General features: G+C 38.6%; 1 protein-coding gene across 1 annotated transcript in view; it reads left to right on the forward strand.

The window, feature by feature from the left end:
* Nucleotides 1-26,279, forward strand: part of SLC9A9 (solute carrier family 9 member A9) — a 706,212-nt gene that overhangs the window by 583,571 nt on the left and 96,362 nt on the right. The window contains exon 14 of the mRNA XM_060197560.1: nucleotides 10,073-10,148. Coding sequence (XP_060053543.1) covers nucleotides 10,073-10,148 — 76 coding nt within the window. The remainder of the gene's footprint in view (nucleotides 1-10,072; nucleotides 10,149-26,279) is intronic.

Raw genomic sequence — 26,279 nt, forward strand, 5'->3', positions numbered from 1 at the left:
AGGACTTGAAAGCTTGATCAGAGCAGAGAGTAGCTCCCAGATATGGGAAAAGTACATAAATACCATTAACTGTAAATCCCACCGATCTGGTCTATTCATATTCACCACAGGAGCCTGTATAAGCTCTGCATCCCTATAGGTCTGAGCTCAAATTCCATGGTCATAGCTAGAAACATTCTAGACAACACTCATTTGAGGACCATCTTCCTCAAGTGAAAGACTATGTTGACCCAGCCTTCCTTCAGAGAGTAGGGCAGTCCCTACCATTGTTGTTCTACATTGAGAGAAAGGTCCTGTAGAGGCTCACAAAAAGGTCTGTGATGTTGTCCCTGGTGGAGATGACCAGTGATGGTGGAGAGAGGGCTCTAGGCCCATCTTATATGTGGGAATACCAGGATTCCCTGACTAGGGCCCCAGATGATGGGGTGGACTGATAGTGACCAAAAGGGCCATTATTAAAGTGTGCTAGTCTCTTGCCCTTATCCAGCTTTTGTAGTTCTTTTTTTTTTAATTTTTATTTATAAAAAGGAAACACTAACAAAAACCATAGGATAAGAGGCTATACTAGTTTTTTTTTTCCCTGAGCCTGAAATCTGATATACAGGTGGATCCAAGTTATTGCCTGGGGAGATGATGTCATGGCTGGAAAGGGAACAGAAAGCTGGGTCAGGGAAGAGAGTAGCTCCCTAATATGGGAAAGGGGTACAAATATCGTTGACTAGAAACCCCATCAATTTGATGTGATCTGGGGCCCATATTTAGTTTAGGAGCCTATGTGACCTCTGCATTCCTCTAGATCTGAGCTCACATTCTGTGGTCATGAGTAGGAACATTCCATGCTGCTCCAGTATCGACCCATCTTCCTCAGGTGTAGCATAGAGTATGTTGTCCATTCTCCCTTTGGAGGATGGGACATTCTCTACCATTGTTGATCCAAGTCTACTTCCTTGCTGCACTTACTGAGTCACTGCAAACTATTGTTCAATTTTACTTTAAGGTATTTATTTTCCCTTACTTATAGATACATGTGCATGTTTGTCTTTTCTCATGGTCCCTGGTCTAGAATACTATCATTTTGAATGTTGAATCTTTATTGTGATTCTTTTGCTTTGCTCTGGTGCCTGTAGTCAATAGAGGCTGTTGAGCCAAGATCATTTTGTTTTATGGTGCATTTTTCACTAGGATGTATATGGACATGTATGTAACAGAGCACATGCATGCATTCATGATATAAATCAGACTTCTATCAAGAGCACTGGGAGGGGACTGAGGAGATAACATAATGATTATGCAAAAGACTCTCATGCCTGAGACTCTGAGGTCCCAGGTTCAACCCCCAGCACCACCATAAACCAGAGCTGAGCAGTACTCTGATCCTTCTGTATCTCTTTCACTAAAATAAAATAAAAAATATTTTAAATATTTAAAAAATATTGTGAGGGGCCAGTGGTGGTACACTTTGTAGAATGAAAATGTTACACTATGCAAGGACCCAAGTTCCTACTCACAGGGGGGAAACTTCACAAGCGATGAAGCAGTGTTGCTTTACCACTGGTGAAGCAACTCCCCTGCAGGTGGGGAGCCAGGGTCCTTAGGTCCTTACGCCAGTCCTTGCGCTTTGCACCACCTGCGCTTAACCTGTTGCACTACCGCCCAACTCCTGAAATCACCATTTTTAATAGCTGAGTAGTGTTCCATTGTGTGTATATATATATATATATATATATATATATATATATATCAATTTGCATACTATATATGTATGTGTTATATATATTTATTTATCACTAAATATAACCCATATTCAATCACAAAGGAAATTAGACTGCCTTTTTAAAAAGAAAGTATCAATAAATTTGTGAGCACAGGTAGTTTTCACTTAACGACTGGCTCCATTTCTGAAACCCTGTTAATAAATGAATTTGTCTGTAAACACTTTGTTGCCCCTTACCAGTATTTCAGACATAATTTACTGTATGGTAGTGGTTGTGGGTTTGTCAACCATCTTTAGATATTTCACTGCCACCTTTGCCTCATTGTAACACTCTTATGTACTTTAAATATTTATTCAACTGTATATTGCAATGGAACCAAAAAAGAAAAAAGAAAAGAAAAGAAAAATAGATCTCACTCTGGCATTCATAATGAAGTACAAATCTGTAGGTGGAAAACATATTATAATGTACAATGACTCCCTATGGGAGCGAGGCTGAAACTGAGAGAGATGATTCAAAGTGCATGCTCAAAGCTGTGATACCAATTTCCATAACCAAAGTTATACATCACTATAATACTGACTGGTCAGAGAGTGGCAGATAAGCAAGTAGGGCACTAACGGAGGACTAGCTATATACATTTTAAACTACCATATATAACATTTACTTGAAAAATAATTTGGTCTCCCCTGGATTATCTTGAATTCCTTAACAATAGTATTTGCATCAAGTCCTTTGCAGCTGAGCCATGAGTTGAGCTCATCTGATAGGACATCTGTGACACCTACTTGTTTTTACAGTTATAATCCTTCCTTAAAAATGAATAGTCTCTTTTTTCTTTCTTCAGAAAGCATACACTTTCTGACTCTGTTTTCTTAGAGACATTTGTGAATTCCTCATGACATGGGGAAATTAAAACTGTCTGGTAGACAGTATTTTCTATGCAAGACTAAGAATCATTTACTATGTAAATTTGAAAGAAAAGCATTGAACCTCTATTATTTTGTACTTTTTCTTCAACATTTAGAAATATTTCTCTTTAGGGGTACACACTCTGGTTCTCTCCTGGGTAATTATCAAATCAAGACAATAAACATGTTAACTATTATAGCAATGTATTTCAAATTAGGGGTAAATGATAGGGTAAAACACTGCTATCAAATTCTACTCACATATGCAACCTTTAAAAGTACTCTGGGCCCCATAAAGAGCTCTACATATTTGTTTTGGCAATTGTTTGTCTTTGTTATTCTGTGCAACTTGTACTGATATTAATAATGAATATGAAATCTTGAACATGGAAAGGGAAATCTCTCTCTTAATCTATTGAATCCCTTTGAAATAAGGAAAAGGTCTCATGAGATTATCCCAAAGCAGAATTCATCCAGTTCACTTAGCAAAAAACCACACATTTGAATATTGATAGAGGAGTGAATTTACATTTGCTTAGTTCTTTTTCATTAAAGTTAGCACAACAAACAATCCGTCTTGCTTCAGTGTCTGGTTTTCACAGAGTTCTAGTCAATGCCTTTGTTTTCTATCAGGGTCCCAGACTGCCATAAAACAAAGTGTTATAATTTCCCTGGTCTATCTTCTTTGAAGTAGTACTAAAGGTAAGAGGGTCACTTATGGTAGCTACTCCTGCTCCCTGTCCTTGTCTTTCCCCAATTTCAGGTCTGTTTCCTTGTCTAGGTAGAAAAAGAAAGACATCAGTATCCCGGTCTTTCCTACATTTTCTCATATATAAAACATAATAAAGGAACCAGAGCTCGACCGGATGGTGGTGTACCCATAAGCACACATAATACTAAGCACTAGATCTGTATTTGAGCCCCCAATCCCCACCTTCAAGGGGGAAGCTTTGCAAGCAGCAAAGCAGGTCTGCAGGTGTCTATCTTTCTCTCTCCCTCTCTCTCTCCCCCTCCTCTCTCAATTTCTCTGTCCTATCCAGAAGAATGGAAGTAAATGACCTTCAGGAGCAGTGGATTCATGGTGTTGGCACCAAGCCCCAGTGATAACCCTGTAGGCAAAATAATGCTAATGATAATAAATTTAATTTTTAAGAAAAAGGAACCAGAAATTGTACATATATCAAGCATTCTGTTCCTTGGAAATATCAAAGGGGAAAAAAAGTTGAGAGTTAATGTCCTCAAATAGCCAGTTCCCATGTGCAGCTGTGAAACATGAGATCAGAGGTCAAAGCTGGTAAGGCTATTATTATTTAATGGTAAATAGTACAATTAAAACTCAGTTTCTGGAATCCCAACTTGGTCCAACATATATATAAATACCTCCTTCTTTCTGGGGATAAAATATCTCAAAGAAGAAGAAATATTGCTAGTGATAAAGAAAAGAAAGCATCAAGTTCCAGTTTCTGCTTCTGATGACTATACACATCTGTTGTATAGTCATCCTTGGGGTCTGAGCTTATCTCTGCTTCAGAACCGGCCAGGTAAATTGATGCTTCCTGCTGTTGTCTGCCCATCGGGGCCCTCCCAGGGGCTGCCCTCTGTGCTGCCTCATCAGATGTCTTCCCTGTTCTGGGGTGACTGCAAAGACTGCTCTTCCCTTGGCACATTTATCTTCAACCCCCAATGAACAAGCAGAGCACACAGTAGACTAACTCATTTATTTCCACTCATTTATTGATGGCCTCTCATAACCAAGTTATTAAGTCATCAATAACATCAGACAAATAAATGAATGGACCCAGAACTGGGCCAAAAGATATTTAAGACATACACTAAAATTTTTATCTAGGATCAGCAGAAAAGTCAGCACTGGGTCATCAGTGGTATTTTTCTCACCTGGGAAACAAGTTCTATGCATTATTCTAATTGGGATCCTTTTTTTAAAAATCTCTCTACAAAGTAAGGAGGTAAATAACACTGCCAGTCTCCCAAGTAAGATAAAGTTAGAATAAAATGCTATACAAATAAACATTTTTCCCGAAATGTTGCTTAACATGTGTTGTTCTCATTAGCTGAGACAAAAAAAGAAAAGAAAAGAAAGAAAGAAAGAAAGAATCCTCAGAAGGTCTGCTAGAAATAATGGATATACCCTTTCAGAAGTGCTTGTGAATTTGAATGTATTTCCTTGAGGAAATAAAATTTCAAGGAGAAGGAAGTGGAAAAGAAAGGCAAGGAAGACTTCTAAGACTTGATAAATACTTGAAACGAGGCTCTGAAAGTCTATAGAAATTCCCTAGACTGATGTGAAGTTCTATAGGGGCATACTCTAAGCCATCAGTAGTCTCTCATGAGGGGTTAGTCATGCATTTTCATTATGTTTGAGGTATATGTAACTGATCAGTCCTAGCCTGATTAGCAACCAGGTATCCTAACCTTACCTGCTTCTTCAGATACCCCTCTAGCCTCATTTGTTTCCTGCATACACCATGAAGCCCCATTCACATGAGAGAAATCTAGCTACTAAGGAACCACACATGTGCTTGGAAACTTTTCCATACTCCAAGTGCCCCAGTTTCCTCATCTGCAACATAGGGATAATAGTGGGGCGTACTTATCAGACTGTTATGAGTTAGTCTGTGAAAAGTGCTTAGAATAATGATTTTCAAAAAGAGTAAGCTGGAAGATGGTGATGGTGTGCCAGGTAGACCCATGCTTGATGACTGGGGCCCAAGTCCCTGCAGGAGTCCTCACCTCAAAGTGGGGAGGGCCAAGAGCAGTGGAGCAAAGCTGCAGATGTCTCATCTCTCCTCTCTCTCTCTCTCTTTCCCCTTTCATCTCCCTCTCTATCTCCAATGGTCTTTTACACTCTATCAAGGGAAAGAAAGAGGGAAGAAGGAAAGAAAGAAAGAAAGAAAGAAAGAGAAGGAGGGAGAAAGAGAAAGGTAAAGAAAAAAGCTGCCAGAAAAAGTGGAGTCATCTTACAGTCACCAAACCCTAGCAAAAACCCTGGTGGGGGAAAGAGTTATCTATTGTCAATAAAAATACAGTATACTCCATGAGATTAGAATATTGGAGACCAACCAGTTCACTTTCCCCAATTTTCTTACAGATGAAAAATGATACCCTAATAGCCTATTATATAGTGCCTGTACTTTTCAAAATTGAAAAACTGAGTAAGTAACTGGCATAAGATCATTATCTTTGAAATCCAGCGACTCTGCAATCAAATTCCTGTTCTGGGGGAGCTGGGCAGTAGTGCAGTGGGTTAAGCACACATGACACAAAGCACAGGGATCAGTGTAAAGATCCCAGTTCAAGCCCCAGGCTTCCCACCTTTGGGGGGGGGGTCATTTCACAAGCAGTGAAGCAGGTCTGCAGGTGTCTATCTTTCTCTCCTCCTCTCTGTCTTCCCCTCTTCTCTCGATTTCTCTCTGTCCTGTCCAGCCGTAACAACAGCAGTGACAACAATGAGAATAACTGAAACAACAAGGGCAACAAAATGGGGGGGGGGAGGAAATTCCAGTTCTATTCCTTGCTAGTTGTGTGGCTTTGGACTAATTTTGTCCCTTCTGTGGTTTTTGTAGGTCCTCAACTACAAGATAGGTGTAAGGTAGCCTGTTTTGATAAGTTGTTATAAAAACTGAAAAATAATTATTGAAATAATTAATGTCTGGATAATGTAAACAGAAGTTAATGAATGTTCAATAACTACAATCTGTCTACTGTGAACTTTATTCAGTTGGGCTGTTGCAGTTTGTGTGATAGTCCTTAAGGTGCCACACAGGCCAACAGATATCCAGTTCACCTCCACTGAAAAATAACAACCAGACAAAAATAAGAATCTTAGACAACTTTCTATCAATTTTCCTCAGTTACTATCTTGACATCAGGAGATAGTACCTATTAGCTATCAAAAATTCCCTGTACCTATCCATGAACACAATTTTTTAAGTCCTTATTCTTGAAGAAAAGTAAAATGAGGAACTGAAAGATATCTCAACCTGTAAGGGGTACTCGGTGCTAGGAGAGGGTTTGAGCCCCAGCATCATTTAGGAGCCTGCGCAAAAGGGATGCTTGCCAATAGTGGAGCAGTGGTGAGGTGTCTCTCCTCTCTGTCTCTGTCAGAAACTAGACGGGGAACAAGTAACCTAGTAGTAGTGAAATCATACAAGTGCAGAATGTCCATGCAGGATAAGAAAAATGATTGAGGGCGGGGTTAGATTAGAGTTATGGTAATAGAAAGACACTCTCATGCCTGAGGCTCCGAAGTCTCAGATTCAATCTCCTGCACCACCATAAAGCAGAACTTCAGTGCTCTGGTAAAAAAAATATATATATATATTGAGAGAGAGGGGATGCACCCCAGTGTTGATTTAGAAAACTCTAAACTTCTTTAACCTAATTCAGCATAAGCAATCTTATTGTTTGGGAGATGGTGACACAGAAACAGTTTGCAGTCATTGCAAGATGACAAAGGAAACATAAGTAGTAGTGATTTTGCAAATCTGACACCTTGGTTAGTCTTATAGTTGCTAGAGAAAAGTGCAGGAAAGGATAGAATCTGAACTGGACACTGACTTCCTATTTTGAGTAATGTAATAAATAAATTCTGGTTCTACATAACAAGGCATGGCACCCCGGGTCTATTGGAAGAGAAATTTCTGATCTCTGTGTTCATAAAACTCCAATGTCCATGAACAGATCATAGGTGTTCCTTGGTCACACAATGGTGAATGAGTTCCATGGACAAGTATGTATGAGGAAAACTTCCCTCTGAAGAATTTACAATACCCATTTATAAGTATGAAAAATTCTGTTTACTTCTATATATGTGAAAATGGACAATTTTTTAAAAATATAAGAAGCAAGAGCTATTAGAAAGGATGTAGAGAGAAGAGAACCCTTATACTATTGGTAGGAACATAAATTGATACAGTCATTTTATTAAAACAAGAATTTCATATTACCTGGTTAGCTCATTTCTAGAGTTCTACTTAAAGAATACAAAACACTGATTCAGAGAGATAAATGCACCTCCATGTTGATTGCAACATATTTATAGTAGCCAAGAGTAGGGAGCAACCTAAGTTTCCATCTACAGGTTAATGAATAAAGAGGATGTAGTATACATACACAGTGGAATACTACTCAGCTATAAATAAAGATTATTCAGTCTTGCCATTTGAAAAATCATGGGTTAACTTTTATGCTCATGAAATAAATGAACCAGAGAAACTCAAATAGCAATAATTTCTACTTCTATGTGGCACATAAACAAAGCAAAAGAATAAACTAAGTAAAACAAAAATGAGCTTTTAGGCTATGAAATTACTGATAAGTTGAGATTTATTAAATTTTCAAACTTTTGTTCGCCAAAGATATCATCAAAGTTATTGTCCAGGAATACAGAAACAGGAGGCAGGGTAACCAGGTAGGTAAAGAGTCACAGCAATAAATTTGTCTCTCCCAGTAGTTAAAAATGATCCCTGAAATTGGATGTAACCGTCATACTAGGAATATAATTGCCATAGCTCTTGAAAAATAAATATAGGTGTTTTATTTTTTTTTACAACTGTTAGTGCTTTTTGGTTTTAAAAATAGCCATCCATCTAGAAATGAATTATACAATGCATACTTGTTTTCTGGTTGTTGTTTTTTTTTTGGTTTTTGTTTGTTTGTTTTTTATACAAAGGAAAACTGTTTGACACTATAGAGTCCATATATTCCTGAATAACTAGGACAGTTTTCGTCAACATCATGTAGAACAATGACAGACAGGGCAACTCTGGGAAACTGAACAAGGTCTGAAATCAGAGGTCTTAAAATAGCCAATAAGAAGGGCTACCAGGATGGGTCTTAATTTTATCATGAACTTCTATTTCAACCATTTAACAGGAGAGATAAATGACTGCCTAGAAATGGATTGCATTTTGTTTTCTTCTATCCCCAACTCATTTGTGAGGGAGGGAATTGCAGCATCTGCTGGTACACATGTTTCAGAGAAGAGAATACAGCCCTTTATGTTCAGCTATTTATCACTAACCATCAATGGAACTGGCTGGGAGTAGGCAAAAAAGTAAATAGACCAAATGAAAGCAAATCAATTTGAGTTCACTTAAGGGCTGCTTCAGAGTGGCCAGTGGATTGCATTGTCTTTCACATGTCATCATTTCTTCAGAAGAATGTCCACATTACTACTGAACTTGCAATTCAGTTTGGGAATGGAAACTGTGGGCCAAGGAAACACATGAAGTTCACCTAAGATATACATTTTAGTGATGGCAACAGTTACAACTGATTGCAAGCCTGGGGTTTTCTCTCTTAACATGTGAAACGGGGTTCACAAATAACTAGGTGCCTCTGAATCTCTCATTGTTGCTATGCCATTGTCATCTTCAGTATCATCTAAAGTTCACAACTATGTTTTATGGTCCTTTCATTTTGCTCCATTTTTTTTATCTTCTACTCACATAAAAACCCCTGTAAAATGTCTTTTCATCTTTCTTTCTTAATTCCTTTTTTTTTTTGCACCTCCTTCCCACTGTGGCCTTTTTGAATAAACAAGTGAGATGCAATTATTACAGGGTTCTTATCAGGAATATCTACTTCAAAATGCTTAAGAATCAAAGCAGGAAGAAATCAAAATTTAACCATAGGCTTTGGTAATCTATCCAAAAGAAAAAAATGAATCAAAGCTAGTTTAATAATAATTAGGCTGTTATCTCTTTAGTCTTGACATTTTGGTAAGTCATAAATAAATGTCATCCAAATTTAACAGAAGTAAACTGCAAAATTCCCACAATAGCAATCTGACAGAAATGGCATTTTGGTGTCAAAAATGGTATTTCCTAGCTATTTAATAAAATAGAGATTATTTTTTAAATGTTTATTTATTTACTCCCTTTTGTTGCCCTTGTTGCTTTATTGTTGTAGTTATTGTTGTTGTTACTGATGTCGTCGCTGTTGGATAGGACAGTGAGAAATAGAGAGAGGAAGGGAAGACAGAGAGGGGGAGAGAAAGACAGACACCTGCAGACCTTTTTTACCACCTGTGAAGGGACTCCCCCTGCAGGTGGGGATCCGGGGGCTCAAACAAGGATCCTTATGCCGGTCCTTGCACTTTGCGCCATGTGCGCTTAACCCACTGCGCTACCGCCTGACTCCCATAAAATAGAGATTATTAAGACAAGAAAATGTTGAACTATGCCATAAGAGTCTCATCCACATGATAAGATCAATGAGACAATTTTCTTGTCAGCTCCTTCATCATTTAGATTAAAAAGTCTATACCTGCAAAGCTGTTTTTTTTTAAATATGGTTAAACTTTATCAGGTCTGGCATGCATTTTATATTTTAATATGTTCTATATTAACATTGTTGCTACACATCAGTATTTTATACTGATTATTTATCCCATGCATTCTTGTATTGTGTTTCTGCAGGAAGCTAGTAACGTGGATAAAAGCAGGACGAAAACGGAGAGTGCTTGGCTCTTCAGAATATGGTATGGTTTTGATCACAAATATCCTTTGATAATGATAAACTCTCAGATTCTGATGAGTGACAGAGATTAATTTTATCACTGAGGTCTATGCTGCTGCCCTTCAGGACACACAGGTAAAGTAACTTCACAGTCAGGATGATCATAAAGTAAGTAGTATAGAGCATACATAGCGTTAAAAAGGAACTAATGTGAAATCTCTCAGAATGGCAGATCTGGTAGACTCATGGCAGACTAGTATTTCCTAAAACCATATGATAGATTCATATCATCACGAAAGATTGCCTTCTCATAAAATTTCTGTCTTTTACTTAATTGTTTCTCTTCCCTTTGTAAAGATATTTATTCCAAGTGATCCAGTTGGCCAGGGAGACCCAGAAAAAGCAGTCCACCCTTCTCCCAGGAGCCCATTTGTATGCTTTTGTTCAGTATAAAAATGAGGTGAGCCCCAGAAGGGATGAATGGACCAAGGAGAAGAATGAGACTGGTTATCACATTATAAAAGGTTACTTTTGTGTTCCAGGCAGATTTGAATAAGCTTTTTCCAGGGAAGAACAACTTTAAAATTCTAGCAATCAGTGTAAACATAGTCTCTCAGATACACCTTGCCATGTGACTGACAGGGCTGAGAAGTCAGGCCCGAAGGGCTTTGCCATTGTGAGTTGCACTAAGCGGTCCATCTCTAATCCCAAGCAAAAGTGCAATGAAAGAAAGGAAAAGGCTGTGCTGAAAATTGAATGTGTTGGGTCTTTGTAGTTAGTTTTCCACAGTCACAAATCCCTCTCCTCTGAGGGAGAAAATGTCAGTCACTGAGTGATTTTTAAAGCGTGTAAGCAATGATTAAAACCACAACAGATCAGTGGGAGAGGAAGAAGAATTAAGAGTAGTGGAAAGAAACTCAATGTATATGATGAAGAAGAGGTAAAAATGTGAGGGAGAGAGGAGACAATAAAGATATAGGCAATACACTGTAGGAAAGAAAGAAAAGCAAATTAGAAGAGTGAGAAATGGAGGACAATTAAATAGGGAGAGAAGCCAGTTGAAGACTGCAGTGGCCAGCAAAAATAAAACAAAGGGAGAATTAGAAAGCAGTTTTGCAAAAATAGACCATTCCAAGAATTACAGAATGGAAATGTGACTGAGAGCATTTTCGAGTCTCTAATTTTATTTTAGTAGAGCTCTGTTATCTGTAAATGGATATCTTTCCTTTCTCAGTCCTGAGTTTTTCTGAATGGTATTGGTGTCTGGCCTCTTAAAAGCAGCCCATTTTGTTATTAATTACGTTTTGGAGGTTCTGATAGCTTATCTACCCAGGATCTTTCTGGTCTAAGGAAGCAGGTGATGCTAAGTTATGTTTCTGGTTGATTTCTCATCTGGAAACACAACTTAACTTTGCCATTACTTAAATTATCCAATAAGCAAATTCTTTGGAAGCTGTAAAATTGTTACCAAAAAAAAATAGACATATTGATTAAAACAAGTTTCATAGTGAGAAAACTGGTGAAACGGAAATGAGGTAGAAAAAAAATCCAGATTTTGACAGTGATGTGAGGAATGCTTTACAATGAAGAAAAGGAATAAGTTAAAAAAATAACTGTGAGACAGGACAAAGTAGGAACCCACCCAAAATTTTAACTTAAAGCAGAGACTCTAAATTCAAATGATGTCATAGTTTTTGTCTCATATTCCACTAGGGATTTATTTCCACATAATTACGGACTGACTAACAAAAACTGAAAGCAGATTTACACTCTCTGTAAGATCTCTTCTCGTCGTAATTTGCTCTCCTGTGCATTCATTCTAGAAATTACAGTGCTACCATCACTGCACAAATATATTTTCACTTAGACAACAAAGTGTTTGTCCTAATTATGTTCTGAATTCATACTCAGAGCAGTGAGCCAGCAGTTACCATTTTGTGACCGCTTAGTCTATCCACATTTTTAGAGACAGACTAGCCACTTGGCCTCTGTGTTTATCCCATTGTTCACTTAGAGCCAAGGAGATGTTCCCTATGAATCCTGTAGATAAGTTCTACTGGCCACTGCCACTGTCGGGATGATCATACCATCTTGGGGTCAAGTTACCTGATCTAGGCCAAAGAAAAAAGAAAGAAATGTTGAGAGAAATTGTTTATGCAATTTGAACTGCTCGAGTTTTGTTTCAGTAAAACCATACCATACAAAAAAGGGATCATAAAGATTTACTGACAAAAGAAAAAGAAGCATAAATAAGCCTTCATGTGCACTTGTATCAGTCAGGATTATCAGAAAAAAAATGTAACAAAGCCAGTAAGAGTTCATATGCATAGATAGTGATATAAATACATGCATGTGCACACACATGTAGGTATATAAATAGATGTAGATCTATATAACTACAGAACCACATAGAGCTATACAGACCTACATATAAACACACAGATATACATACAACCTCCTATAATACACATACATGTTCATATGTAAACACACATTTATTTTTTTCCTTTATTGGGGGAATTAATGATTATAGTTGACAGTAAGATACATTGGTTTGTACATGTGTAACATTTCTCAACGTTCCACATAACACTTTAACCTGCCACCTAGGTCATCCTCTGCCATCATGTTCCAGGACCTGAATACTCAAGAGCCCTTTATTTTGATGTAATATGCCAAATCCAGTCCAAGTTCTGATTTGTTTTTCCTTCTGTTCTCATTTTTCAACTTCTGTCTATGAATGAGATCATTCCACATTAGTCCTTCTCTTTCTGACTTATCTCACTTAACATCATTCATTCAAGCTCCATACAAGATGAGGTGAAGAAGGTGAATTCACCATTTTTAATAGCTGAGTAGTATTCCATTATGTATATATACCACAACTTACTTAGCCACTCATCTGTTGTTGGACACCTGGGCTGCTTCCAGGTTTTGGCTATTACAAATTGTGCTGCTATGAACATAAGTATACACAAATATTTCTGGATGGTTGTGTTTGGTTCTTTGGGATATATCTCTAGGAGAGGAATTGCAGGGTCATAGCATAGGTCCATTTCTAGCCTTCTGAGTGTTCTCCAGACTGCTCTTCACAGGGGTTGGACCAACTGACATTCCCACCAGCAGTGCAGGAGGGTTCTTTTTCCCCCTCCATCATTTGCTGCTGCTACCTTTTCTGATGTATGACAATATCACAGGAGTGAAGTGGTACCTCATTGTTGTCTTTATTTGCATTTCTCTGAAAATCAATGACTTGGAACATTTTTTCATATGCTTGTTGGCTCTTTACATATCTTCTTTTGTGAATATTCTTTTTTTTTTATTTAAGAAAGGAGACATTAACAAAACCATAGAATAAGAGAGGTCCAATTCCGCACAGTTCCCACCCGATCTCCACATCTCACCCCCTCCCCTGATAGCCTTCCCATTCTCTCTCTCTCTGGGAGTATGAATCCAGGGTCGTTGTGGGTTGCAGAGGGTGGAAGGTCTGGCTTCTGTAATTGCTTCCCCGCTGAACATGGGCGTTGACTGGTCGATCCATACTACCAGTCTGCCTCTCTCTTTCCCTAGTAGGGTGGGGCTCTGAGGAAGTTGTGCTCCAGTACACATTGATGGGGTCCTCTGTCCAGGGAAGTCTGGTCAGCATCCGGAACCTGGTGGCTGAAAAGAGAGTTAACATACAAAAAATATTCTATTCATATCCTCTCCCCATTCTTGGATGGGGTCATTGGTTTATTTTGTTGCTGAGTTTGGTGAGCTCTTTATATATTTTAGTTATTAGCCTCTTGTCTGATGTATGGCATGTAAAGATCTCCCATTCAATACACATTTATTTTAAGAAGTTGTCTTATGCAGTTGTGAGCATGGTTAGTTCCCCCTGCCTTTTTTTTTTTATGGTGATCTCTCTAACTAGGACTCACAAATAAGGAGCTGTTGCTGCAGTCTTGAGGCAGAACGCCTATTTCCTTAGGGAAAGTTTGATTGTTTTGTGAATGTTATCCAACTGATGAAGAAAGGCCCATCTGTACTATAGAGGCTAATCTCCTGTACTTCAAGGCAACTGATTTCAGTTATTGGCCAAATCTACAAAATAACAAGATTAGGATTTTATTGAATAACTGGGGAGCCTAGCCAAGTCAACACACAAAACTAACGGTTCCAGTAATCAAATCATATTCAGTTTCTACTCAATATTTAGATCCAAGGATGCAATGATCCTCTCAATTCCCTGTTGTTGACATTAAAACTAGCCACTGTTATTCAAATTTTGTTATATTTGTTCATAACATAGGTAGTATACATAAAAATTTTCACGAAAAAATATATAGAAACTACAGGAGAATAAAAATAATCTAAAAGTGAACATTAGGTGTAGACAAACAATAGCCAAGTGCAATGTTGAGCTAACGTGCTTTAGGCCTATAATTTCACTTCACTTTCATGACCATAGGAAGTTGGGAAGAACTAGAGTGTATAGTGATACTCTTGTGTCAGCCTCTGTTCAGACAACCTGGGATCCCCTGTTTGAGAGTTATTGGAAGGCCATGGTGCCAAAATTAAGGACAATTAAGATTTTGTTTTGATTCCGTGTGGGCAGCAATTCTGAATCATGTGACCCAAGGAAGAAATTGAGGATGGGGTAGATAAGGAGGGGAACAAGTTCTGAGTACTGATGGCTTGCTGTTGGGTATATTCTTTCATTTAAGCCTTTTGATTTTTTAAAAAATGTTTACAACCACTTTCTTTAAGGAAAAAAAGTTTCATAGAACTTAAGTAACTATCTTCTGGAATGCCTAAGGAAGGTTTGTTTGTTTGTTTGTTTGTCATCTCTAGGACTTCACTGCGCTGGGCTGACTTTTTCAGATAGAGGCAGAGAGAGGGACAGAGAGACAGGGAAAGAAGCCATAGCACCAAAGTCAATGCAATGGGGGCTGAGCTCAAACCTGGATGTTGCACATGGAAAAATAGCACACTTGCTCATGTGCTGCTTTGTCTGAGCTCATGTACCTTCCTGACTCCATCTTAAATTAACCATCCCAACAGGAGCACTCTCTCACCCCTTCCTTGCTTCATTTTGCACCATCACACTTCCCACCATTTGATACAATAAGTTGATGTTTTGCTTACTTTTAATGGTATCCTCCGACCAAGACCTACACTTTCTGAGGACAGAAATTTAGATCTTATTTTCATTCTTTTTTTTTTTTTTGCCTCCAGGGTTATTGCTGGGGCTCAGTGCCTGCACTACGAATCCACTGCTCCTGGAAACTATTTTTTTCCCTTTTGTTGCCCTTGTTGTTTATCGTTGTTATGGTGATCATTATTTGTTGTTGTTGTTGTTGGATAGAACAAAGAGAAACTGAGAGAAGGGAAAGACAGAGAGGGAGAGAGAAAGACAGACATCTGCAGACCTGCTTCACCACTTGTGAAGTGACCACCCTGCAGGTGGAGAGCTGGGGCTCAAACCAGGATACTTCTGCCAGTCCATGTGCGTGTCACGCCTTGTGCACTAAACCTGCTGTGATACCGCCCAGCACCCCTTATTTTCATTCTTAAGTGTGTCCTCAGGGCACAGAATGGTCCTGACATGCAGTGAGAACCTGGTAAGTAGTGGTTGAATCAATGAAGCAAATAATATTTCTGGGGATTGGGCGGTAGCGCAGCTTAAGCGCACATGGTGGGAAGTGCAAGGATTGGTGTAAGGATCCTGGTTGAGCCTCCAGCTCCCCACCTGTAAGAAAGTTGCTTCAGAAGCTGTGAAGAAGGTCTGCAGGTGTCTATTTTTCTCTCACCCTCTGTGTCTTCCCCTCCTCTCTCCATTTCTCTCTTTCTTGTTCAATAACTACAACACAAGGGCAACAAAAGGGAAAATTAAAATAATAATAATAATAATAATAATATTTCCTATCTGGGACTCTCCTATTCTAGACATTGAAAGAGCAAGAAACCCCAATCAATTGAAAGCTGCTAGGTGAGTCAGAAACCAGAGCAAGACAGAGTGGACAGTCACACAGTCTCTCCCTGGGTAGACATGCCCCTCTTCCCAGTCCTAGTGTCCCTCTCCCTTTGATTCCTGTTGTCTCACTGGCCTCCTTTCACTGGCTGTGTCTTCCTTAGGTTTAATTAGCATATCTCTTCTGGCACATTCAAGCTTGGATCTGACTTAGAAGCCATTTCCTATTTAATGCTATATTTTATTTTATTTTATTTTATTTTATTTATTGGGGATGGTTAGTGGTTTACATTACAGTTCTTGGGTAAAATTCATTATGTCGCCATGATAGATGTCTGAAAAACACTCTCACCTCCACCACTCCACTTAGATCCTTTTCCACCATCATTGTCTGGTGATTCTTAATACATCTGATTATCAAATCACCAACCATGTTCTGATTTTATTAGACTATACAATTCAGAAGTTTAGAACCACTCATTATCCTCATGAATGCATTCTTATAATAAGGAGGTTAGACGCAGAAACCAACGCCTCCTTATTCTGAATTTAAAGTATCAGATAAAGCAATTTGTTTATATTCACAATGGTATAGCTGCCATGGGACTCTTCTATTGCCTTATTCATAGCTGACTAATGATCCTGCCAAACTGTCTGCTTCTTACAGTCTCTTTCCATTTGATCATCCTTCATCCTTCTCCTTAAGCATGTGTATTCATTAGTCCTACAAATGTGAATAAGACAAGGTAAGAATGACCTTTTCCAAAATCAAAAGGACAGCCTAGGATCACTTTAGCACATCCTGTATGCCATCAACCAAAAGGAGTTATTATGTACTTGTCAACATTTTATATATGTGTAAAGAAAACACAAAGATAACAATGGACTGGCAAGTTGGCAGGGTAACAGATTATATAAAGCCACCTGGATGGAGACTTCCTTCCTATCACTGGTCTGAAAAGAAGAACGCACTGAGGCATCACCAACAAAAATGAAAGGCCCATGGCATTATATGTGAATGCAGCAGCTCTGGGTTTTTCCATTAAAGAGTCTGGCAGGGAAAGAGACAGATACCAGACCCCTCCTGTATTGAAGTGTGACAGACTGGGACTGCATTCCAGGATCATTCAAAATGATACTTGGACTTGAGAATTTAATGGATTTAAATGTGATGACATTGTAGCAGGAGGGAGCTTTCCTCTCCTCAACTTGCCAGAATTCATTATATCCCACAGTCATGCTTGTTTTAAATCATAGATATGAATATTGTGAGCAACAATTTCCATTTTAAATGATGAACCCTGCATTGCAGGTTTTTTTTTTCATACTCTATCTGAAACACACATGAATTATTTATTGGGGTAGTGATGTGGCCTTGAGAGTGACTTGAGTTTACTTCACAAAAAAAAAAAAAAAAAAAAAACCAAAAAACACAGGGAATGTTCATTCTGTAACCTATGCTTTATAAATGAGGAAGCTGAGTTCAAAGGAGGGATAAGACCCCTCTGAAGCTACCGATGGACTTGAGCCAGAATTCATGAGGAGAGGAACAGACTATGTCCACCTGAAGAACCTAAGGATGCTGTATGAGTGACACAACCACTGAATTCTGACACATAAATATGTGTGATGTTATTGTAAGTGCGCTTGGCATATGGTTGATAGTCTTATGTGGTAGTTTCTTTGATAGCTCATCAAAAATACCCCCAACTTGGAGTGGGATGTGTTTTACTTTTGCTAGCAAGCAAGAGAGACTGCAAAGGCTGTAAGTAAGATATACTCAATGGACATTTTGTTGTTGAATACCTTCTATGTGCTAAACGACATACTAAATACTGAGAATCCAGCAGCAAACAGGATAGAGATGGTTGATTCTAATGAAGTCTTGCTTGTCTGTTTCAATGAATGACCCCCACAATACTTTGAAATGACAGGCAGTCCCTACTATAGGAAAAAGAGAGTGGCGTCACTAGATGGGATTATTCTTTGATCTTACCAGCTATATACCCACAGTGTCCCCCGTGAAGGTGCACAGAGTATTGTAATGACATCTCTAGGAAGCTGACTGCAGGGATGGATCAGGCTTGCACTAAGCAGCTGTGCAACCACCACTCTCAGAAAGAAGTTAATCCACTAAGTATTTTGGTTGTAAATGTCCCTGCAGGTATTAGTATAAAAAGACCTTGTAGCTAGCTAGTCCTTGGTTCACACCCAAATAAAATGAAATTAAAATTCACTAAAAGAGAACTCACTTTCTGGATTGTTGTAGTCCCATGGCCTTTTAGTGAAAATCAATGCAGGGGAATGCTAGTAGAACCCAGAAGCATGAGCTAGCTTTTGATCAGCTCATAACATAGATCTCCTATGACTTACTCCTCATAAGAGGATCAATAAACACTGCCCCCTGTTTTGGCGGATTCTGTTGGGGAAACTGACTGTTTACTGAAGCAACCTCCTATTAATGTTGGACATGTACATTGTCACTCGCCTTCCAAGTCAGAACCTATTAGAAACAGTTAAATAATGCACTTTGCCCAATGCTCTGTGGCCTAACATGTTTACACATTCTGTGACTAGACTAAAACTCTTCTAGAGGTCTAACAAGTAACTACAAGTATGACTGAGTTTATGTCCAAACAAGTTGGATCCCCTACTGTGAATATAAAAGGTTGTAAGTCCCAGGATGATAATTGGATTTTCTACAGAAATTCTAATATTCTACATGATCTTTCATATCCCTGGTTTATTTTGTCTCTTTTCCTTTGAAAGTTTTAATAATGTTCAGATTAAATGATAATGCCATCATTTCATCTTCACATTAAGTGAATGATATGAAAGTTTCAGTTTAAATAAATGAGAATCAGAATGTAGCTCCTCCTTTTCTGGAATAGATTCATAAGATGAATCCAACTTAAAAATCATCAACTGAATACTTTCTCACTGCATTGCAAAAGCACTTTAATTGAATCTCACTTCTTTATTCATTTATTCATCCTGTATTTATCAAAATGTTCCTGTGCTCCAAACAGTCCTGGGCACCAGAGATGCAGCATTGACAGCTTCTCACAGAACTTACTTCCCAGTCTGGTCCAGTTCTTCAATTTCTGATTTATAAATGTCTTTTCAGGAACATTATTGTGGTACAAAGATCCACATAGGCATCCTATTATTGTTTTCTACCATATAGAGGAAAATCTGGTTTTGAGGTCAGGACTTATTGATTTGTTATATCCTAGCTGGGTGACTTTAGTGGTCTGCTTGCTTTGTGCCTCAGTCTCTCAACTGCCAAATAGGGATAATACCTTGCATATATATTGGGGGAATTAAATGAATTATCAGAAAACACCTAGGTATTCAATAATGGTAGTAGAGTAATTATCATGCCTGTCTGATGATTTTCACTTCTCATACAGGGAAACATCTTGTAACGTGCTTCATTTTTATTGTTATTTGCTATCTTTGAGTCACCAAAATATTCACTATTTTGAATACTCATAATAATTTTTAGTTGCAACAGCCTTATTTTAATACAAGAGTCTTCATTCACAAATGAAAGATTCTGCTTAAGCCACAAAGCAAGACATAATTCTTCTTCTTTGACTGTGAGTAAATGGATGTAACTGGGTGTTAGGCAGTTCTTTTGTGTTCCCTATTCTGCACATACAATTGTTTCATTTATGATTTTTCTAAGTGAGAGTCCATCACCCCATAGTTATTTTTCTGAAAATTATACCACAGATAGCAATTTTGACTTGATAGAGAAGTGCAGCAATTTTTCTCTTCCACAATGGAAGCACTACAAGCCTTTGATGATAATTATTCCTCTTGTACCTTCCTGTGATAAAGGAAATCTTTCAATTGCACCTTTCAGATGAAGCTGTCGTGTTTTGTCATTAGCAATGTGATTCTATACTCAAAGATTTCTAGGTCAGTCTTGAATCATTTTATTAGGGGAAAAAAGAAAAGAAAAAATGTTGAGATTGACAAAATATATATGTACTCTCTGAATGTCGTCAGGTTTGGATTCAGTTTTCACTTTTCTTCCCTGTGGAAAGTAGAATACTTCATTTAAACTTTCTTTAATTGTTGTTTAGTCATTCTTTCTCAACTACTAAAGCCAAGACATTTTCAGGCTGCCAGCAAATTTGTGAGCTAGCAGAGACACATTATAAGCATGGCTACTGGCCTTACAGATTATCACCTGACACAAAGCCTGGGTTTACCTTGCAGACTGCAGGATTTGACCCTTGTCTGCATATGAAACTGGGAGAGACACAACATATATTGTGTAGGCAGACATAGCCCTGTCCTAATGAAAGTTCACTTCACAAACTAGATGGTGATGACATATTCAAAAGACAGAACAAACCAGCTCATAAATAAAAACCAAAGAGAGAGGGGTGTCCTGGTGCTTAATGGAGGAGGACTGTTCTGCTCAACTGTGGAAGAAGTTTGTGGAGGAACTGTAAATGATTACTGTAGATATAATAATGTGGAAGGAAAAAGATCATTCTGAGTGGAGGAGACAACATCGGGACGGTCCCATGGCACATGTGGTATGAATAGCTGAAAGAGCTCCTAAATGACCCTGCCTGCAAGGCACAGAATTGAAAGGAAGAGGTAAAAAGAGGGTAGTCTTTGGCAGAGGACATAGCATAGTCCATTCAAAAAGACTTTCATGGGAGTCGGGCGGTAGTACAGCAGGTTAAGCACAGGAGGCACAAAGTGCAAGGACGGGTGTAAGGATCCCGGTTCGAGCCCCTGGCTCCTCACCTGCAGGGGACTTACTTCACAAGTGGTGAAGCAGGTCTGCAGGTTCTCTCCCCATCGCTGTCTTCCTCCTCTCTCCATTTCTCTCTGTCCTATCCAACAACAACAATATCAATAACAATGATAATAACTAAAACAAGGGCAACAAAAAGGGAATAAATAAATATAAAACATAAAAAAAGACTTTCACGCCTAAGCCCCAAAGCCCCAGGTTCAATACCCTGTATCACCATAAGCCAGAGCTGAGCAGTATTATGTCCCCTCCCTCGCCCCCTGCCCCTCCCTCTGTGTGTGTATATATGACTTTCTCTTTCACGCATGAAAACAAAACAAATAAAATATATATTTTTTAAAAAGAAAGAATTTTCTAGAGAGTACTAGAGTCAGTCTTTGGAAAAAAGATTGAAGCACTTTTTTTTTTCTGCTTCCAAGGTGATGGCTTGGGCTCAGTGCCTGCACTACAAATCCACTACTCTTGGTGGATTTTTTTCCATTTTTATTGGATAAGACAGAGAGAAATAGAGAGGGGGAAGGGAAGGTAGAGATGGAGAGAGATAGACACCTGTAGATCTGATTCACTATAGTAATTTAAAAATAAAAAAAAAACCTTGAGTTGTGGCTTGGTGTGTATTTAAGACTGTCAAAGGTTTATTACATGGTGGTGCAGCAATATGGAGTGGTGTTATTTAGGTACAGAAGATAGGCAATTATTGGCAGATACAGCTAGGCCAGGCCCATGAGTCCAGAAGTCAGTTACCAGAGTTCAGATACACATGTAGACATCCTAGGAGAATCAGCCATGATTGTCATGTGGCTGACTCAGGTTTGGGACAGGAATTTTGAAGACTAACTTTTGACACATTGCTCTTTGATTATCCATGGTCAGAAATGGAAGTGTTTCTGATGGACATATTAACTGTCCCTAACAACAACAAAAGTCGACTTAAAATTTACTTTTAAAGGAAAGGCTGTTTTTTTTCTTCCTAAATTGATAAACTACAATGCTACAAACTCTTGAGCCATGCTTTGTCTTTATGTCTGAGATACACTTCTCAATCACAACTGATGCTATGGCCTTATCAACATAAGGGAGAAAAAAACAGGAGAGCTAACCTTTTTCCAAAAGAAACAGACACATCCTCAAACCATTGCCTTTGACATCCCTTGAAGCCATTTCCTTGAATTTCCTTGAAATCCAGCAGTCTGTTTGGTTCCACTGACCTGTTGCCTGTAAACATGGTCAGAGCTCTTTTTCGGCTTGTACATACAGACGACTAAGTGAATCTTGCCTTTATCTTTATCATGTGCTTAATAGCTGGAAAAGGATAGGCCATAACTGCTTTGTTCTGTTGCTCACTACCCTCTAATAGTGCCCACACACCTCTTCTTATAGCCTTATTCCAGTCTAGTATTTGTGCTTCATTGATGCCAAATCCTCTGCCTTTCCTTGCTTGGTGTAGTTGCAGATCATATTTGTAGTCCCCCAAATCAGTTAGTGTCACTCAGGGGATGTGGCAGCCTGAGGCTGGCTGTATACACTGCAGTCTCTGGGGGATGTAGGAATAAGAGAGCCCACTCATAAGCAGAGGTACCCCACATCAGAAACAGTTTCAGCAGCACACAATAAGAAGTCTGCTCCTTGGTTTAACCAATTTTTTTCCTCTTAAGTTAAATGTCCCAAGGCCTTCTCTGAACTGCAATGTTCAGAAAATGAACGTTATGGTAATTGGTAATTGTACAAGTACTTTGCAAACATCAAGTGCTTCATAAAGTTGAAATGATACTAAATTCAATGACAGGTTTATAAGCCTGAAGGCCCTCAGACTCACTATGCAGATATAAACAAAGAATTTTATTACTTTTAAATTCTAGGTGATTTCCTGCTTTATTCAAGATTATGATGTGCACATAAGTCTCCTCTTAGTGTATAGATATATCTTTTGAGAAACTTTCCTCTCCAGCTCTCTGCTGCCCACAAGTCCTGCTCTTAAAGATGTGCCACTATGAAGTGGAAGCTCACCACTCCTGCACCAATTAGCACACTAAAAAAAGAAAAAAAACATCCCTAACCTTACATGATCTCATTATATGTGGAATCTAAAAAAAAAAAAAATCAGACTTGTAAAAACAGAGAATAGAATGGTGGTTGCCAGGGAGTGGAGATTAGGGAGCATGGGAAGATGTTGTTCAAAGGGTCCAAAGTTTTAGGTATATAAGGTAAGAAAAATTTTGGAAACCTATCTTACAACACAGTGACTAAAGTTACTAGTACTAAAGTTACCAGTACTATATTGTTATGGCCAGAGAATTGGCTCAATGAATACAGTATATCCCTTGCATATATGAGGCTCTTCTTATGAGGTAGTGGTGCTGGTCTTGCTCTCTCCCTCATAGAATAAGTCTTAAAAATTAATAATACACAAAGGCCTGGATTTAAGTCCCCAGCCCCTACCTGAAAGAGGGAATTTCACAAGTGATGAAGCAATGCTGTAGGTGTCTCTGTCTCTGTCTCTCTCTCTCTCTCTCTCTCTCTCTCTCTCTCCATCTCCCCTTCCTTCGCAAAATTTCTCTTCCCTATATACTAAAAGGAATAAAAGGGGGTGGCAGTAGCACACCAGGTTAAGCGCACAGTGTGAAGCACAAGGACTGGTGCAAGGATCCCGGTTCAAGCTCCCAGCTCCCCACATGCAGGGGTGTCACTTCACATGTGGTGAAGCAGGTCTGCAGGTGTCGATCTTTCTCTCCCCTTCTCCATCTTCCCCTCCTCTCTCAATTTTTCTGTGTCCTATAAAAAAAAGGAATAAAAATGGGGAAAACTTAATGATACTATCTGGTATACTTGGAATCTGCTGAGAGTAAATCTCAAGTATTCTCATTACAAAGAAACCAAAAACTATAGTATATAAAGGAATGTCTATTAGCTTGATTGTAGTAATCTTTTCACAATGTATAGATATGTGAAATCATCACATACACTTTAAATACATATAATTACTTGTAAATTATACCTCAATAAAACTGAAGGAAAAGTGAAGCAGGGATATAGATGTCTCCCTCTGCCTCTCAATTGCCTTTTCTTCTCTCAATTTCTCTTTGTCCTAGCTAATAAAAATTAGAAAAATAAAAATAATTATTATTTTAAAAAAAACTGAGGGAAAAGAGAATCCCTGTCCTTGATCTACCAGCAAGTGGAAGCTAGTGCTCTTCAAGCTGAGGCCCTTCTTTCCTGGCCAAGCCATTGTGAAAACTGTATGTTCCTGTTAGAAATTACAGATCAAGTCTCTGATGAGTGCATGTCTCTTGCTAACTCTGTATTTTGCAAATCTTTGAAAATATTGTTCAGACCAATTAGAAAAGACAGACAATATTTAAACTAGAGTTTTCCAAACTGCTGATAGAGACTCATCAGTGATTCTCAGAATCAACCTGTTTCCAATCTAGCACCTCTTAATAGATGGCAGACTAGAGAAAGATGATAGTGCATTGCAGTTAGAAGTAAATACTACCTCATGAAATTTGTTTCAGATGTGTTTGCACTAATTGTGTTATAAAATGTGTGTGTTTTTTAAAGTTTTATTTTATGGGAGTGAGAACAGATGAGCACAGCTCTGACATACTTGGTGCTGGAGAAGGAACTCAAGCATACAATTCCTGTGCTCTACTCAATGAATCAACCTCCCTGGCCACATAAACATGTTTCTTATTGGGGATCATAATAAAAAAGATTAAAAGCTTTGATACATAGCAGGTTCAAGTTCTTATTCAGGAACTCTCTAATCTTTTCACCTAATTGTTGTAAGTTATAGACAAATTGTTCAAAGAATTCAGAGGAGACAGACTCAGCAGCTATTATTATGGAAGCGTTCATGGAGCTGGAAGATTTGATGAGAAGAAAAAAAAAGGAATTGGGCACAGGTTGATAGCATAATGGTTATGCAAAGAGACTCTCCTGCCTGAGGCTCCTAAGTCCAGGTTTAATTCATCACGCCACCATAAACAAGAGCTGATCAGTGCTCTGTTTAAAAAAAAGGGGGGGGTGGAGTTGGACAGTAATGCAGCAGGTTAAGTGCACGTGGCACAAAACACAAGGACCGGCCTAAGATCCCAGTTTGAGCCATGGCTCCCCACCTGCAGGGGAGTCACTTCACAGGCAGTGAAGCAGGTCTGTCTTCCCCTCCTCTCTCCATTTCTCTCTGTCCTATCTAACAACGACAACATCAGTAACAACAACAGTAATAACTACAACAATAATAAAAAAAGACAATAAGGGCAACAAAAGGGAAAATTTAAAAAAATTTAAAAACTTAAATTAAAAAAAAGTGGAATCTGAACAAATAAATATTGGATGGAGCCAGAGGAAAGATTAGTTGCAGAAGAGAGTGAAAGTACCACAGAGCTGTAGAGCAATGCAATGAGTTTGAAGAGCTGCCTCTCAAGCCTTCCTCAACCCTTCAGTTATGGGACCCAATTATAGGCCTGCTCTGAGCCACTATTTAATTTTTTTATTCTGTGAAATGAGTATGCTACACCTAACAGCTACAATTTTCAAATGGAATACAGTAAACAAAACTCTTTCAAAAAGTAGGAAATACCAAACAAACTCAAGGTATCCTTACCAAGTTTTTCAAGATAAAGTTTTGGGATAAAGTGAGACACATGTGGGGGTCAGCTATATAAGATGTAATGGAAAAATATATGTGTTTACATAAGGAAACCTGAAAAGATTTTAAGTATCAGGTGGTGGTGGTGTCAAGATTTAATTCAGTAAATAGAGAATCAGATAATCTGTAGACAGAGTAATGACACAAAGTCTTGTTTTTAAAAAGATTGATATAACATCATTGATTAGGGAGAAGTCACCAGGACCTAAATGATGGTGGCTGACAGACTAGAAAAGAAACTCCAGATGCTAGAAAACTCTGGCACCAAGTCCTCTAGTGTGGTTTTGTTGGGCGTCATCAGGCCTGAAGAAAAGTACAGTTAAAAGGAAGTGGGGGCGCCAGGTAACTGGGAAGTTCTGCTCTTCCTTGTTGGGACTATGTGTAAGCCTGATAGAGCTTAGGGAGAACCACCCCCATCCTTGGATGGAGGTCTGAAAAGATAACCTCTTGGTAAGTCTCTCTCAACCGGGGTGAGCATAAGGGGGGAAACTCAGACTTGGTTCTTTCCTTTTTGACTCTCAGGCCCACAGAAACCCCAGTACTTCCCTCCATTAACTGCAGGCCACATGGCCTCAGATTCACTTATTCAAAGTCACCTTCTGATCACAGAAGAACACACCTTATCCCATACTTCATCACACACCTCAGACTCCAGACAAGAGAAATTCCAAACTATATGGCTTTTTGATATCCATCTTCTCTCTGTCTCACCCTACGTGTTTAACCCCTAATCTTCTCTCAAATACCTTTGGATAATTAAGTAGCTTGCGTCATGGAAAATAACTGT

Source organism: Erinaceus europaeus, chromosome 9, assembly GCF_950295315.1.
Source record: "Erinaceus europaeus chromosome 9, mEriEur2.1, whole genome shotgun sequence".
In the NCBI taxonomy this organism is placed as follows: Eukaryota; Metazoa; Chordata; class Mammalia; order Eulipotyphla; family Erinaceidae; genus Erinaceus; species Erinaceus europaeus.